General features: G+C 37.8%; 1 protein-coding gene across 4 annotated transcripts in view; it reads right to left on the bottom strand.

Moving 5' to 3' along the window:
• Nucleotides 1–18183, bottom strand: part of grm8a (glutamate receptor, metabotropic 8a) — a 211615-nt gene that overhangs the window by 39167 nt on the left and 154265 nt on the right. For all 4 annotated transcript variants that reach the window (XR_013798735.1, XM_079622081.1, XM_079622080.1 and 1 more), the window contains one exon: nucleotides 4009–4209. Coding sequence is in view for 3 of the 4 variants with exons in the window: in XM_079622081.1 (XP_079478207.1) it covers nucleotides 4009–4209 (201 nt within the window). In the remaining variant the exon portion in view is untranslated. The remainder of the gene's footprint in view (nucleotides 1–4008; nucleotides 4210–18183) is intronic.

The raw sequence follows: 18183 nt of genomic DNA on the forward strand, positions 1-18183 counted from the left end.
CAATCAAAATGCGGCGTGAACACAACCAATCAGCATGTTCAGCACACAAGTCCCGCCCCCGAAAGTTCCTGAACTTTGAAAAAGTACTACCTCGCCAGCAGGGACTTTCTGAGGGAGAAATATTTACCCGGTACTTCATTTAGACCCTGATTCCTGCGGTGTAAACACACCGAGTACCAGTGTTGTGCCTGAACGCGTTCATTGAACGATAGTTCATGAACTCGTTCATATTTTGGGCGAACGTGAACTGAACGTATTGTATTACTGCCTGATGAACGTTACTGTGAACTCGTTCATTCTGGTGTCGGTGAACGGCACGCTCTCTCAGTTTAACTTCGTTCAATAGGGTGCCAGATTTCTATAGAGCCTTCCAGGCAAAAACCGGCTAAAACTCCCCGTAAACGGCCTTAATATGTAGCGGAAAAAACACACAATCTGGCAACACCCGCCGCCAGTGTCGACCGACTCTCCTGTTCATCGTTCATCAAAATGAACAAATCTTTTTCCCGAGTCATTTCGTTCATTTAAGGGGCTTTAAATGTTATACTATTAACTGGCAAATTCCCCGAACACATCCACTTACAATCTTGATCATATTCTGAATTATTTAATCATTTTAATGCAGTCAAAAATCGTTTACAGGGAACATAAATAATTACTTTACCTTTCGAGTCTTTCGTTCATTTGTCACGTGACAGACGCAATGAATGGATTCATGAACGACTCATCACTAAAATCAGAACAAAAAGCAGCATGTAGGTCATTTTTGAAACTGTGAACTATGAACTGAACTAGTTCATTTTAAAATTTGTGAACTGAACTTTGAACTAGTTAATGTAGAAAGTGAACTTTCCCAACACTGCCGAGTACCAGCCCAAAGTTCCTAGTTCCTGCGGTGGAAACGCGGCTATACACACAAATAAAGAAACTTCAGTGGTGTCTATTACTCTCAAATCACCAGCAAAGACAATGACAATCCAACAGCAGTCAGTAGAGCCAAAAGTCAGTGTCAGCTGAGTAAATCTCAATAAGGAGAGAAGACAAAGTTTAACTGAAATTATTGGCAGCAACCTTTCATGCTTTTTTCCATGATCAACTCTCTTTAGTGTGTAATGTTGCTGTTTGAGCATGAAAAAGATCTGCAAAGTTACAAAGTCCCTCCAGCGGGAGTTCTTCTCTATATCAGTTTCTGAACTCCTGAAACGCCTCCATTGTAGTCTTGAGTTTTCTTCCACGGCACAATCAGTGGCGGTTACGCTTTACAAATAATGCAAGATTATAATCAGATTACCTAAAGTAAAGCATTACTTTTACATATACAACAAAACATCTTTCTTCAAATAAGTAATGCAAGTTCCTCTGTTTTCCCATGTTATGACTGACAGCTCTCCTGTCCTCATGTTGAGAGGAATCGTGAGTAAAATGTGTGTGAACATGATGGTTATTGTAGATATGAGGACAGGCATTTACTCATCTCACTTGCACAAAAACAGATTCAGTATTCCTCAAAATTAATAAAAACAGTGAAACAAACTCTTCTTCAAAAACTTCTGGTCAATCCAGAATGGAAATGTTTTTTCACATTTTCATTATCGGACTCAGATCACAACAAACTGCTCCAGCCGACCAATCAGAGCACAGTGTGCTTTACAGAAGGAGGGGCTTCATAGAGACAGGAAGTAAACAGAGCGTTACTGACAGACTGGGAAGAGAGGAGCCGCAACAATGGAGAATATGAGGGAAAATAATGTGTTTTTTGAACATTCAAGCATGAAAACCTGTTCTAGTAGAGCCCCAAAACAACACCAAGACTTTGTAAAAGGGAAGTATATGGCGTCCTTGAAATAACTTATTTGAATACATTTTAAAATGTAATTTATTCCTGTTATCAAACCTGAATTTTCAGCATCATTACTCCAGTCTTCAGTGTCACATGATCCTTCAGAAATCAGTATAATATGATGTTTTGCTGCTCAAGAAACAGGAAGAGAAAACAAACAGTTCGCCTGCCATTATTGGCAGCACATCACAACTATTTTAAGTCTAAACCATTGCTTCATCAAACTGTGCAATCGATACACATCAGACACAGCAGAGCAGAAAAACATAATCTCTCTCTCTCTCTCGCTCTCTCTCTCTCTCTCGCTCTCTCTCGCTCTCTCTCTCTCTCTCTCTCTCTCTCTCTCTCTCTCTCTCTCTCTCTCTCTCTCTCTCTCTCTCTCTCTCTCTCTCTCTCACGTTTCTGGTCACAAAAAAAGCATGCTGTCTGTCAGTGTATATTCCGTATCTGTCTTTCTCTTCAAACACAGTCAGATGAGGAACGCAATGTGGAGGAACAAATAATCCCGGTTGCATTGGCCGCTAGAAAGTGAATGAATGAGGTTTTAATGTTCGCGCGCAGCCCCGCCCCTCCGCGCGCGCCGCAATCGCTCCACTGCAGTTATGCAAATGACACAACTTGAAGGCAAACATAAGCAGATGATAACAAAACGACGGAGTTGGGGGATAGAAAAATGAAAGAGTAGTGAAGACGCACGGAGAAAAACTAATATTTAAATGAATCGTTTGATTCCGTTTCAAAGGGAATGTTTAACTTCTTTTGTTTCAACATGATTCAAGGCGCACGAGGGGAACAAAAACAGTCAATCACGCGCAGCTCGCCTCGTGAGTTAGCTAATGCACTGAACTGCACATTATGAAGAAATATGACCATCCCTGCGCTTAACGCGCACTTTGACGCATGTGTAATGATCCCAGGGGTCACCGAGGGTGCCGTAAGACACAGAAATGACAAACACAAGAGGGAAAGTTGTGCCAGTGCACAGGGCGATCTGTGATCACGAGAATTAATGAATGATGCTAGAGGTAAGAAATATGAAAAATGAGTGAAACCACTTTAATATGTACATAGAGAAGCTCGACTGTTAAGATAAGCTGCTGCATGGTAATAGACATGCCAGCGGCATTGCATAGTAAAATATGGCATACCACTGTATAATAACTTTCATTAATATGGCTTTAACACGCATTATACTGTGAGGCTTAAAAGGAATAATTGAAAAATGAGAATTCTTTGATCATTTATTCATCCTCATGTTGCAAAAAAAAAAAAAAAAAAACATTTCTTGGAATACAAAATTCCATGATATTTAATTAAAATGTCATTGGTTTTTAAATCTCGTATAATCAATCACAACAATGTGCACAAGGGACTTTTTTTTTTTTTTTTTTTTTTTGTAAAGCAAATAATTTGAGTCCTCAAACAATTCTTCAACATCTCTTTTTTTGTGCTCCAAGAAGAAATGTTCTAATTTGATATGGTTCATTAAACTAATCACTTGTACATATTTTATGACATTCAAACTGTATGAATGTACACTAATGTTCAGAAGACTCTTCTGCTCACCAAGGCTGCATTTATTTGATTTAAAATACTGCTATATTGTGAAATATTATTACAATTTAAGTTGTGTGAATATATTGTAAAATGTAATTTATTCCGGTGATCAAAGCTGAATTTTCAGCATCAATCTTCAGTGTCACATGATTTTGTGCTGATTAAAAAAAAAAAAAAAGTTTTTAAATAATATAACAAAACATTTTTTCCAGGATTCTTTGATGAATAGAAAGTTCAAAAGAACAGCATTTATTTAAAATGGAAACCTTTTGCAACATTTTAAATGTCTTTACTTGCACTTTTGATGAATTTAATGCATCCTTGCTGAATAAAAGTATTATTTTATTTTATTTTATATTAGATATATATATATATATACTACTCACCCCAAAGCTAATTAAGCATTACATAATGTAAACGTGTATAATAATATTTGTATTAAATGTAGTTGTGAAGTGTAACCAGAGGCAGAAACCAGACTTGAATCACTTACTGTACATTGCAAATGAATTGACTTGAAACTTGACCTCCATCATAGATTTGTGAGCAGCACTCTCGAGACTTGATATAGACTCGCAAACATCGGTTCAGCCGAGGATCTGAGCACTCACCGTTGAAATTAACGCTCCGGATGTATCCCAGCAGCTCCTTTCCATTGATATTGCTCATGCGGGGACAGAGTCCGGGGTATCCGAAGCAGTAATCCCTGTGCATGCGGTGCAGAGCGTGTGCCATCGCATACACCGCGTCCATCACGAACTGAACCTTCCCTTCCTGCTCGTAGCTGGAGTCACGGCCCACCTTCTCCAGGCCTAAGCAAACACACAACACACGTCTTTTAAATAACAAAGGTTCTTTTAAAGTTATGAACAGATTTCTCCCATTCAAAGTTATCTGGTCTTTAATAATGTTCTCAAAACGTTAGCACACAAACATTATCTATACATCAGTTCATGGTACATTTTATTTCTGAAATGTTTTTAACTGAAAAAAAAATATTTTCATGATTTGTTATCACAACTTTTTATCTTTTGTCAAATCAACTTCGATAACTAATGTGTGAAGATAACATACTATTTTGAGTTTCTGTTTATTAAACCATTCTTCTTCATTGTATTAACTCAAATTTTTAATTACCACGAACTCAATTTTAAGGCAACAAGGTAACTTGCTTTTTTAAGTTGAACCAACATTTTTTTTTTACAGTGTAGTTGGACGTTTTTAAAAAAATGTTCACCACTTGTTTCGCAATGTTCAGAGAACATTCAAAAGTACACTAAAAAATGCTGGGTTGTTTTAACCCAATTTTGGGTCAAATATGGACAAACCCAAACGTTGGATCAAAAATGCAATTTAAAAATGTAACCCAATGGCTGGGTTTGTCCATATTTGACCCAAAATTGGGTTAAAACAACCCAGCATTTTTTAGAGTGTAACATTCCGATAATGTTTGCAACTGATCAAATGGAATGTTCACTTAACGGTCACATTACATTTTTAAAACATAAAAGGGTTAGTTCACCCAAAAATGAACATTCTGTCAGTAATTACTCTCCCTCATGTTGTTCAACCCCGTAACTCACTCGAGTGAGTTCACGTAGTGTAACAGCGCAGCGCTTCTGGGTTGTACGTCAGAACGGAGGCTCACTATTGGCCGACGCTGGTCATGTGTGTGATGCGTGTGATGCTGGCCAATAGTGAGCCTCCGTTCAGAAGCGCTGCGCTGTTACACTACCTGAACTCACTCAGAGCCCCACACACAAGAAAAAAATAGTTAAATAAAGTCGTTATTTTAGTTTTTTTGTGCACAAAAAGTATTCTGGTCGCTTGATAAACTTAAGGTTGAGCCGCTGTAGTCACTTGGACTATTTTAAACATTGTCTTTACTAACTTTCTGGGCCGGCAAGTTTTAATTACAATAGAAGCCTATGGAGGAGTGAGACAGCGCTCAGATTTAATCACAAATATCTTCATTTGTGTTCAGAAGATGAACGAAAGTCTTACGGGGTTGAACAACATGAGGGAGAGTCATTACTGACAAGAGTTCACATTTTTGGGTGAATTAACCCTTTAAAAAAAAAACATTTAGGAAACATTTAGAAAAAAACGTTTTCGTAAGAACGTTAACCGAACATGTTTTTGTTGCTGGTGAGCATACGAGGTTTAATTCGGAGACTGCACTCTTGCAGAGGCAGTAATTCTCTTTGTAATAAATTGCTCTTTAATGTTCCTCAAACGTATGCACTCGTTAGAGTAATTAGCTAATCAAGTCCTCGAGGAGTGTGTGTGTGCCGGCCATCTGATGCACACACTCTACAACAGCAAGAATGTGATCTTTCCAAACAAATGTTTTCTACCATATCTCTGGAGACGGCAAAAGTAATATCACGCCTGCCGTTCTGAACAAATATTCCAGCTGTTGTTGTGCGTAAATTGAATTTGGTCCAGGCATCTATGATTATTTCTCTCGTAATCACCAGAGCGCTTTCCAAGTCGGTGTGTTTTTAACAAAAGCATCGGATGCCTCCAGGAAGATCTTTCTTCTCCCGCCACAGTTTTTGACGCAATGAAAGATAAATAAAATATGAAGGTGAATTAGCAAGACCTGGAGTCCTCCATCGCTTCTGCTGTCAGGGAGGAATTAATAGGCTCCTGTAAATGAAATCCAATCCGCTTTTATAGCGCTTTCAGAGCAATGGAGAAATGATGCATTTGGTGTTCCAGAAAGCAGACGGATTACCTGACCCGCGCCGTGTGATAAATACAACAGAGAGAAACACAGGCCAGAGGAAAGCACTCCCAGTGTCAAAACACGGTGGACATCACGGTTATTTGTGGTTTCACCAGCGACAGAACATTTACACTCAAACTCAACAGTCATGAGATATGTTTGGAAAGCAATGCTAGCAAGTGAAACTCAAAATTTGAATATGGTGCAAAAGTTCATTTATTTTAGTAATTCAACTTAAAAGGTTAAACTAATATATTATATAGACTCATTACATGCAAAGTGAGATATTTCAAGCCTTTATTTGTTATAATTTTGATGATTATCAAACCTTTTCACAATATTCTAATTTTGAATTTGGGGTTTTCATAAACTGTATGCCATAATCATCAAAATTATAACATATAAAGGCTTGAAATATCTCACTTTGCATGTAATGAGTGAGTCTATATAATATATTCACCGAATAATATATTCGATTTGACAACACACTATAATATATAATATAATATAATATAACATAATATAACATAATATAATATAACATATAATATAATATATATAATATAATATAATAGTTATATAATATATTACATAATATAGAAATTATGGAAACTACTCACATGTAAAAAATAATAGCCCACACACTGCACTCCACAGGTAGTGAGCTAGTATTCTGAACAACCTTGTACATTTATTTATTCATCAGATGCTTTCATCGAAATGACTTACAAATGAGGAAACATGAGCGATTACTCCAGGCAATACTAGCAGAGCCACGATACAGAAGTTCACATGTTGCCTTGGGTGTAGAGCCGGAGCTGAGGGGGTTTGAGTGATAAAACAATAATCACAGAACAATGTCCTGTATGTGTGTTTATTACGGCCTGTGCACAGGCTGTGTCTCTGTTGGCGATGAGAGGAAACAAACTGACGCTTATTGAGTGTTTGATGACAGCACGGATGACGGACAGCTTAATGAGACGAACAAGAGTCTGAATTAAATGTCAATTACTGCCGCAAATTAAATTCCCTCCCTTTCATTTTGCTTCCATTTCTGGAGATTACTCCTGTTAAAAACACCAAATACTTTCCTCTCTCTCTAGAGTTTGTAGGCTGACAATATCATATAAAAGGAACAAGATCTGGCTTGAATCCAGAGCACCGTTATGACTGGCAGTGTCATGAATATGCACAAATGGTCCGGCTTCCAACTTATGCAACTCTCACACTGAATTACGCCGTGTGTGCCAACATTGAGACAATAATCACCATTCTATATGCTATCTTATGCTAATGAGGACACTTCGGCTACATAATATATGCACATCTGACTACATTACTCAAGCCAAGCTTGGAAACACATCCGAACCTGTCTTTGTCAACAGCAGCACTTGAGCTGAAGTGTTCAGGGCTGGTTATAGTCATGTGGTTAAAGCTAAAATAACAAATACATGTGCAAACAAATGACACACAATCACTATCCGAGTCAATCTAAAAACGGCTATTGAAAGAGTCCACCCACAGGTCTCTATGGGGGCTTTCACACACCGGGTAGTTAACAAACTTAGTTAAGTCACTTTCACACAGAGATTCCTGAAAATACACGGATAATGTGATCATCGTTTGATTTTGGTTCATTCAGAATCGGTGAGTGCGTTCACACACACATCTCGTAAAGACACGTGACGTCAGGATGTGACGTGTAATATCTCCACAGCGTCTAAGTTTGCTTATGATCTGCGATTTCTTATGAAATCACGCTCGTGCGTTTTTTTCTGATTCGATCATAAACTAGCATTGCAATGTAGCCTGACTTTGTCATACTTATATTCTAGGCAGAATGTGAGTCTGATACGGCTCCACAGGGCTTTGATTATGAGGCGTGTCTTAACCGAACCAGGAAAAAACCTCTGCACTCAATTGGATTGACCTACAACCAATCAGAGCAACGCATGTTGAGCGACGTACAGTGGTCAACAGAGCTCAACTGCACACACGCTGGAAGAAGTAGTAAATTAATGAGTGTAAACGATCTTTGCCGTTGTTGTAAAAATAATTCGCGGAGTACTTACAAGCACGAATAGCATTTTTAAGAGAAATACAAAAGGTGTATGTATATGAACAAGTTCTCCGTTTAGAATTAGATCTCGACAATAAAGCAAATAAATCTTCTCGCATTTGTCGGCCCTGTCTCAACTTTATAACACGGTTGCAACGCGACTCGACTGATTTTAAAAAATGTAAAGACGCTGAAAGAGAGCCGGCTGAAGAAGCGTGTTCATCTGAGGCTTCAGAGAACAGAGATCGTGAGCGCATCCCTTCCATTGGTTTTCATTGCGTCCCGTCTTCTTAGCGACCATCGGAGCAGCTGATAAATTAAACTTTTGCCGAATCCCATAGGAAAGACAGCAAACACATCTTTCCGATCGACAAATGCCTTGATTGCGGTTCTCTGTTCGTCTTTTAAAATGAATGCGCTGTCGATTTCTTTTGTAACAGACGCGATAGCGGAATCTAAACATCTCAATCCTAGCGGTAGTCATCTTCATCCTTGTGGAAAACCAGTTCAACCCAAGCGCTCTTAGATGACGTGGTGATTACGTAACCGCAGATCACCTGTCCATCATCGATTAAAGCCCGCCCTGGCAATTTGATTGGCTCGGCCTTCTGGGAGCCGAGCATCATTACTCCTCAACGGATCGAGTCCAGACCGAACTTCCCGGCCAAAAAATTTTGTGGGCGGATTCGGGCTGGCACCCAGGCTAGTTGCAATGCATACCGTTCCACTAAGCTAACGTACGATCTCAGCTTCAGCGTCATCACTACGACACACACCTTACGGCATTGATTACGGCTTTTGTTCACACAGGGCGCGTTCCGGGACTGATCCCCAATGGCGCCACCAGGGGGTGGCCAGGGGTGGCCGTGGCCACCCCTGGCCGACTCCTGGCCACCCCACTGGCCACCCCACTGGCCAGTATAAATTTTAGTAGCATCAGTTATGCATTTCATCCCTAATGCACAGCCAGGCAGGCAAGCTGACTTTCGATCGCACACAGTAGCCCGCCCCTCCCCCGCCCCTCCGTACATGCTGCTGTTGCGCGCTCAGACAGCAACAGCTCAGCGCGTGCCCGTCGGTCAACAATTTTAAAAGAAGTTAAGAAAGAAGACGAAGACTACCGGTAAGTAAATAAGTAAAAAATATTCTTTAGTAAAAGAAGACGGGGAATTATGTGTCGTGACGTGCTTTTTAAGTGCCAAATGGTTACAGTATACTGTTACAACAGCTTTTTGATGCGTCTTTGACATGTTTTGACAAGAGTTACCTAGCTAACGTCGTTATCTGGTGCATGTATATGTGTAACAGAGTTTAAATAATGCTGTTAAATTCATGCATTAATTGGGAAAACTCGACATTGGCTGTTGCGTCACTCGCATTTGTGTGCGTGATATTGCGGGCGGAGCTACGTCACCACCAGCAGAGTCTCACATCTCTCGCTGCTGGGAAGTCGCATCAATAAGAGCTGCGTCATAATAACAGAGTTTAGATTGTTTTCAAGTGCAAGGTTGGACTTTATAAACTACACACAAGTTTACTTCATGTGTCTGTTAGTTCCTAGTTTTGTCAGTCGAGTCATATGTGTTATTTGCAATGATGAAATGGAGTGTGTGTATTATTATTAACCTGCTTGTGAACTCTGTTTATTTCATTTAAGAAATTCATGCAACGTGATGCACTGTCCGTTAAATATAACACAATAAACCAAAGTATATCAGTGGGAGTTTCCTTAAGTCTTTCTGGTAGTTTTCTTCAGGCCAGTTTACCCATACGGAAATGTAATATATGTACATAGCCTAGGTATATGAAATATACATATATGAAATATATCCACATATATAAAATATATATGCCCATATATAAAACCTATTAGAAAATGGAACAATTGACATATAAAACCAGCCCATATATTTGATGTATGTATAATAGTGTTTTTTTTACATACATGTCACATATATAATTATCAGTTTTCAAATAGAATTTGTGTAGTATTTGTTTTGTTTTTATGAGCTGGTCAAGAAGAGGTAAAATAATCATAAATAATACATTTTATTTATAAAAGATTCGAAAATGAGATAGAAATTGAAATGAAATGTGGATAATGAGATAGAAATTGAAATGAAATGTGGATATGTAGACTTGATCTGTAGACTTGAAATAAATAGTAAATAGTTTGGCATATATAAATTAAACATATCGGTGACATATATGGTCAAAACATACAGTATTATATAAATAATAATCATATACATCATATTAATATATGTCAATATACTCATTTAATATGTCAAATTTATATATGTTAAAAACCTATATCAACATATATGTAGAGATATGTATATATGTGATAGCAATATATTGTCTTATATTTAACATATATGACGGCGTCACTAGCGATATAGGGATATGTCATATATTACATTTCTGAATGGGTTACTACAACAGTAGAATAAAATTCTGAAATTATGGTTTATAGTTTTGGTGTGCCACCCCAAGATTTTAAGTGGCCCCATCTGGCCACCCCTATGAAAAATTTCTGGAGGCGCCACTGCTGATCCCGGCAATGTTACTAGGTCCTCATCTCTGCATCAATCCCGGGACGTGTTTGCGTTCCCACAGAAGGCACTCTAGCAATTTTAAGGTAATTCCCTGGGATCAATGCGCTGTATGAACGGGGCTTTATAGGAACCAGTAGAAGTGAAACTAGAGGAGCTGAGTAAAAAACATTCAACCCCTGATGTTCTGATACAGAGCTATCTCTCTTTCAATGGAAGTCTAGTGGTTGCTAGGGTGCTGTAACTGGTTGCTAGGTCTTGTTTTGAATGTATATGTCACTACTTATTGGCTGCTTGAACAAAATAAGCCCAACCCACAAATCTTTGTGGCATTCTGAGCTGGAGATACGATCTCACAAAGTCCATGCCAATGTTAAGACTATGGGAAGTTTTGGGTGAAAAATGTATAAGCCCGATCAATTATAAAAGTCATATCAAGCGATACGATTGGACGCCTCATTCATGGGTCCATGATAATGGTGCGGGACGAGTTACACGCCGAATTTATGTCCTGAAGAATAATAAGCATGAGAGATTACAATAGAGACACTAATTATAATCTCACATATGTGACCCTGGACCACAAAACAGTCACATGGGTCATTTTTATGAAATTGAGATTTATACATAATATGAAAGCTGGATAAATAAGCTTTCCATTGATGTGTGGTTTGTTATGATAGGACAATATTTGGCCGAGACACAACTATTGAAAATCTGGAATCTGAGGAGCAAATAAATCTAAACATTGAGAAAATCTCCTTTAAAGTTGCGCATTTATGTTCACGATTGTGCTGCATTCACTCACAAAAATACATGTTTTATATATTTACGGTAGGACATTTACTAAATATCTTCATGGAACATGATCTTAATATCCTCATGATTTTTGGCATAAAATAAAAATGTATAATTTTGACCCATATGTATTGTTGGCTATTGCCACAGATATACCCGTGCGACATGTGACTGGTTTTGTGGTCCAGGGTCACATATATAAAATTTAGCTTGAGATGCAAACACTTAAACACATTAAATGATGAATATAATATAAATGTGCTTAAAAAAATCAGAGAGAGACCTGCAAAACAACCCCCAAAAAAGCCCCAGATTCTGACCGAGGTCCAGACAGCCGATCCGGTTTGCCACATTTCTTAACCCATCACTGCAATTTCTCCAAGCTGATGGGATTCCTGAACTTCAAAATGAGACTGACACTCACGCTGGCCGAGACCCGATGCCCTCTCTCCCCGAGCCATTACTGCTCACGGTCTGCTGTCGCCCGTGCAATACAGGCTTTTAAACAGCTTTGATTCATGTGAGGAAAGGCTAAACACATTCAGACAACTGTTATTTTATTTCCAAGCGCTCGCTCTCCTCTTTTCAGCAGTTTAGTCATTGTGCAAGCGCTCGCCCGGTCGAGGAACGAGTCAAAGCACGGCATGGCACTAGAGACTAGTGTTATTGTTGGCAATAATGCGGAGCGTGAAATCGCATTACGAGTTGCGGGCCACCTTGTGCTCTCCAGGGTTTGCTGGGATAAAGTTTTCCGGGGATGCGAGACCAACTGAGCTCTTGATGCCGGTCGGATCCGCGGCGTCAGGAGAGGAAGTCAAGGCTGTTTGTTCACTTAGACTTCCTGTTCCTCAGCGAGGTGTGAGTCCCACTGACGATGCTGGCTTTTAATTAGCACTCACCAAATCACACACTCACACTGACAGACCACGAGCTGATATGGAGCAATAGAAGGAAAATAAAACTCATGAAACATGTCCTGGTCATATTTTACTTCAAAATCTAAAGATTGAAATGAGAAAAATACATTCAAAAGGAACTTTATGCCAGTGGCGCACATCACCATCTCAATTTCATATTGTTTTAAATAATACAAAATGTAAATAAAATAAATATTTAAATATAAAAATGATATGAAATAAATCAAATGTAAGCTACAATATATATATATATAACACTAAACTAATTAATAACAACAACAAATTAATAAGAACATAAAAATAAATAAATTGTAATGTAATGATATATATATATATAAAAATATATTAATTTGAAAATGTATGTGTAGTTATATTAAATTAAATTTAAAATACAATAAAACTAAACTAAATAAGAACCAATAAGTACATTAATATTAGTGTAGTATTTATAATCAATCATACTTTGTATAATATTATATAATATAGCATATATAATATTTAAAAAAAAAACTTATTTCAACTAAATTACATTTATTTTAAAACCCTTCATGGACTGACCTACAATTCTGAACTCTTTCGCAGGTGAAACTGGAAAAATTATGGTGCAAAAGTTCATTTATTTCAGTAATTCAACTTAAAAGGTGAAACTAATATATTATATAGACTCTTTACATGCAAAGTGAGATATTTCAATTCTTTATTATATGTTATAATGTTGATGATTATGGCTTATAGCTTATGAAAACCCCAAATTCAAACTTAGAATATTGTGAAAAGGTTTCATAATCATCAAAATTATAACAAATAAAGGCTTGAAATATCTCACTTTGCATGTAATGAGTCTATATAATATATTAGTTTCAACTTTTAAGTTGAATTACTGAAATAAATGAACTTTTGCACCATATTAAAATTTTTCGAGCTTCACTTGCTGTTGGTCATAAAGTATCTTGGTCACTCTGACAGTGATTTGCACTGACGTATTTATTCATTTTCAATGCGAGCTTAAGCGGTATCAGCGGCGATAGTGATGTGACAAGTCCAGCAGAGTCTGATGTTCATGCAGAAACGGTGCAGGAATGCTTTAACTTTGCAACACGAGGAGGATCTGCTGTTGTAGCGTAGAAGAAAAATCACTTGTGTGGTTTACTTCTGTTTAATCCGAAATGCTAAAGTGAATAAACCCCATGTGCATCTGATAAAAAGACAAAGAAATGTGTCTTCCTCTCCCAGTGGATAACACAACTATTAGCTCTCAGTGGGACACAGCGCTGGAAGTTTGTCTTTCTCTGCTGTTCCTCCGCTTGCTCTGGTTCATCATCACACTTCTGAAGATCACGCCAGACTCATTGATCCTCCGACATGAGAGCGCTTGTCTTCACACAGAAGACGTATAATGGAGTAAAGGGGTTTGAAGACGGCAGGCGGTGTTTGGAGGATCGTGCTGTGAATGCTAAAGCTCGATTACCCATCATGCCCTTCCTAACACACATCTTCTGACCTTGTGACACACACTTACTGTACAGATGTGTGTGTCTTTTGTTTCTGTAAGAACTGCTGTGAAGACTCAGCGCTGCACTTGTTTTAACTTGGCAACATTTACAGCAAGGTTACTATCATGAAAGCACATTTTGCTATCATAGATTTTGCATGAAGAAAAGGAAGCATTTTTTTAAAATGTTTTAAAATGTATATTATTTTCATAAGGTTTTTTCATGTTTTCATTTACATGTTTTGACGATTTTCTTTAATGTAACACTTTTATTTACTGTTAACATTAAAATATAATAATATAGAGAACTTTTTATTTTAAATAGGCATAATGCATGTGTGATTATTAATGTAACAGATGAATTACAACTATTATAATATACACTATCATTCATTTATTTATCATTTATTTATTTATATTTATATTTAAATTAATTAATACTTGTATTCAGCAAGGATGCATTAAATTGATCAAAAGTGACACTGCAGACATTTATGATGTTACAAAAGATTTCCATTTCAAATAAATGGTTTTCTTTTTAACTTTATAATCATCAAAGGATTTTTTAAATCAGCACAACTGTTTTAACATTGATGATAATCAGCAATGTTTCTAGAGACGCAAATCAGCATATTAGAATGATTTCTGAAAACAATATTCATATAGAAAACAGTTATTTGAATTAGTAATAATATTTGACAATATTACGTTTTTTTTTACTGTATTTATGATCAAATAAATGCAGCCTTGATGAGCAAAAGAGACTTCTTTTAAAAAACATTTTGTTAATTGACGTAATTTTACCCCAATCCGATCGCGGCTCTCCCGGTGTTAGTGTTATTCCACACGATTTATGGATAAGCTGTTTGATTTATAAATATTAGTGTATTTCCACATTTAACTTGAACATAGCTGTTCCTCAATCTGTGTGTTTCCCATTTGAATGGTCAGCGTATGAGGCGCTGCTGCTAGTGCTGGGACCTAACGTTGTAGGCTTTAGCTTCAATTTTGATGAAATTATTCTCTAATCGGTTGCATATTATGTCATGGATATATCCCTCGAATGCACACTGCAGTCCTTCTGTCTCGCTCTCTCAGATATTTCACCTGTTCGCCAAAAATGACTACCGGTGCATACACTCAAAAAAATGCTGGGTTGTTTTTACCCAATTGGGTAAAATATGGACAAACCCAGCCGTTGGGTTAAATTTTTACATTACATTTTTAACACAAAGTTTGGGTTTGACCATATTTTACCCAAAATTGGGTTGAGCAACAGTAGCAACAGTAACTAAGAAGGGCGGGGCTTAGCGAAGGGTCAATTCACCTTTGGCTAAGCCCCGCCCCCCTTAGTTACTGTTGCTACGTCCGTCAACTTCAACTGGGCTCTGGTTTGGTATCAACATGGCTTATGCTGTGACGGCTCTTCCTGCTGAAATTTTATCAAACTTTTATAAAGCAGCAAATAAAGTGTCCGATAGAAGTACGCAAAAGGGGCTGCAGTGTGCGTTCGAAGGCTTTATTCAAGACAAACGGTGAAACGCAAGCAACAACAAGGCATCCAAAAATGAGGCAAAAGCATAACGGTCACAGTCAAAAAATGGTCACCACCGCATATCCTAATGGAGACGGAGACTGGGACTCACAATATCAGGAGCAACACTGTTCATGCAAAGCTGGGTCTCTATTCACTTCTATAATCTTTATTAGAAAAGCAAACAGACTACGCGAGTATAAAGTTGTATTTATTATTAGCGTGTGCTAGCGTATCAACTATTAGGGTAGAGAACCGAAATCATAACCTAAACCAGTATAACAGTCTAACTAGTATAACTTCACAGTACGGTTAAAAGCAAATGTATCTTAGAGCAAAAGTGTGTTGTTGATCTTGAGGGGTTTCGCTGACTGAGGACGTCCACACAGTTTAATCCAAAGACGACACTTGTCAGGATTTGACTTCGGTTTTGGGAAGGGAAAAAAACGGACACCCCCCTCCAACCTCTCTGGGAAACGCGTATCTGTTACAAATGCCCCAGGCACAAAGTTTAACCATATTTTTGATAAAACTACGACGGTAATAGCCTGCCGAGACCAAACATATGAGACGCCTGTGTTAAAGTCAATGGAGCGCTGTGAAAAAGTGTCGGACCCTCTGTGGAGCTCGTTCTTGGCTGCGCTGTGATTGGTCAATCTACATTCTAGGGTGTGGCTTAGCCAAAGGCGAATTGTGAATTTTCACAGCTATCTAAATTTTGGTGTCATAACTGCCTGGTAAACTGGCAATTGTGTGGCAAGAAGTGCGTTTTAGACCCTGAATGCACATAATTAATTCAATACAATAGTAGTAATACGTTTTTAGATGCAAATTATGTTTATTAAAGTAGCTACTGGTAATTTTTGAGGTAACATTAAGACATACGTGATTGGATATTTGCTTTGATTTCTCCGACTGTGCGCATCATAGTCGAGTCTATGAATATATTTCCCAGGCGTGCTCTCGAGTCCTTCTTTACAAGCAATCCGGCCGTTTAATTCCAGCTGATGATCCGTGACACCGGCGGATTCACACCGCGTGATTGTTTTCGGTGTTGATGATGCAGAGGTGACGAGTATCACCTCGTATCACGAGCGCTCTTGACACGCGTGTGTGTGTGTGTTTGTCCAGGTGTTCCCGGACACTAGCCCTTGTTTACTCACTCCCTGACACCATCCGCAGCTTCATTACACACACGCCTGGCGCTTCCATCATTAGACATATTGACGCTGGCAATCGATGGCTTCATTTAGGAAACAGCGGAGTGTGTGTGTTGTATTTAATGTCTCGGCTGTGTAGAAGCGCTGATATCCTAACAGCGGAGATGTCTACAAGATAAGTCCATAAATATTTGAAAGCACACTTCTTCCAGGCTGAAGCGTCTTTGGTTGTGAAAGAGCTTTTCTTGGCCTGACAGGTCTGTGCATCTTTTCTATGAAGAATAAAAAAGCTGTAAACGTGGTGGATACGCATTAGTGTTGACGTGTGATGAAATTGTGCTGCTGTTTTCCCTTCAGCCGCATGATTGTGGAGATTTTCCCATCATGCCGAGGTGTTCTGTTATTGAGTTGTTATTTGTGTCGTCTGCAGCAGTCAAACACACTGGGTTTTAACAGCATCACGGTGACACATGGAGATGAGATTGGAGTTTGTGCACGGCTTAATGTTTCTGTTTGTGTTTCTTTCCTCTTTACAGTCTGTCAAGCGTGTCATTGATTTGAATTGGATCCAGGAGCTGATAGTAGTCCTCAGGAAACACAATCTGCCTTTGATTTCTATCAATTTACAAACTGTATGATTGATGAATTGGGCATTATATCGACTATACTTTTTTTTTTTTTTTTTTTTTTTTTTTTTTTTTAAGAAGACTCATCAGGCTGCATTAATTTGATCAAAAACACAGTAAAATTGTGAAATATTTTTTACAAATTAAAATAAAATACTATATATACTTTATTATAGAATAAAATAAAATACAATTTTAAGTAAAAATATTTTGTAAAGTACTGACCCCAAACTTTTAATCTGTATATTTGGCCAACAAATATACATAACTGTGTAATATAATATTATTTTTAATATTTAAAAAAATCAAAGCCAAAAATCTGAACAAGTTGTGTTTCAAATTTTAGGTTGATGTCTCAAAAAATGAGCGTTCAGTGAGATTTAGTTTGGGCGCAGTACCACACTTCTCCACTAGTGGACATTACTGCCCATATAAGGACGCCGCGATTTCCATATGTTGTTTGAGTGATCTGAACCATTATTTTTTACTATTTTCATGCAATTTATGAAGTAGACATCCTATTCAGAAGTAGTATTGGAAGTTTGGCAGATTTTAAAATGAATTCAACCTCTAAGAAACACAAAAGATCACGTATGTGCATTATAGCTCGCTGCCTCATCAAAAATGCTGAATCTAGTATTGTTTTCTTCATATTTAAAACATTTTCAGACCTTTTTTTCTAAAAAAAAAATTGAACGGATGCTATCTTTTGAACTCTTGGCATGAAAACAAACTGAGGTTTCTACCATTCTTTCATGATTTTTCATGTTCATCACCATTTCATAATAAAGGTCTGAACACGCCTCAGGAGTATGAACATATTCTTGTTGCAAATTGATAAATTATGGCTCCTCTGTCACCAAATCAGTCACCAAATATGTAAACTAGAGATTGTAAGCTTTCAAATGATATAT

The sequence above is a fragment of the Phoxinus phoxinus genome, assembly GCF_949152265.1.
Source record: "Phoxinus phoxinus genome assembly, chromosome: 9".
In the NCBI taxonomy this organism is placed as follows: Eukaryota; Metazoa; Chordata; class Actinopteri; order Cypriniformes; family Leuciscidae; genus Phoxinus; species Phoxinus phoxinus.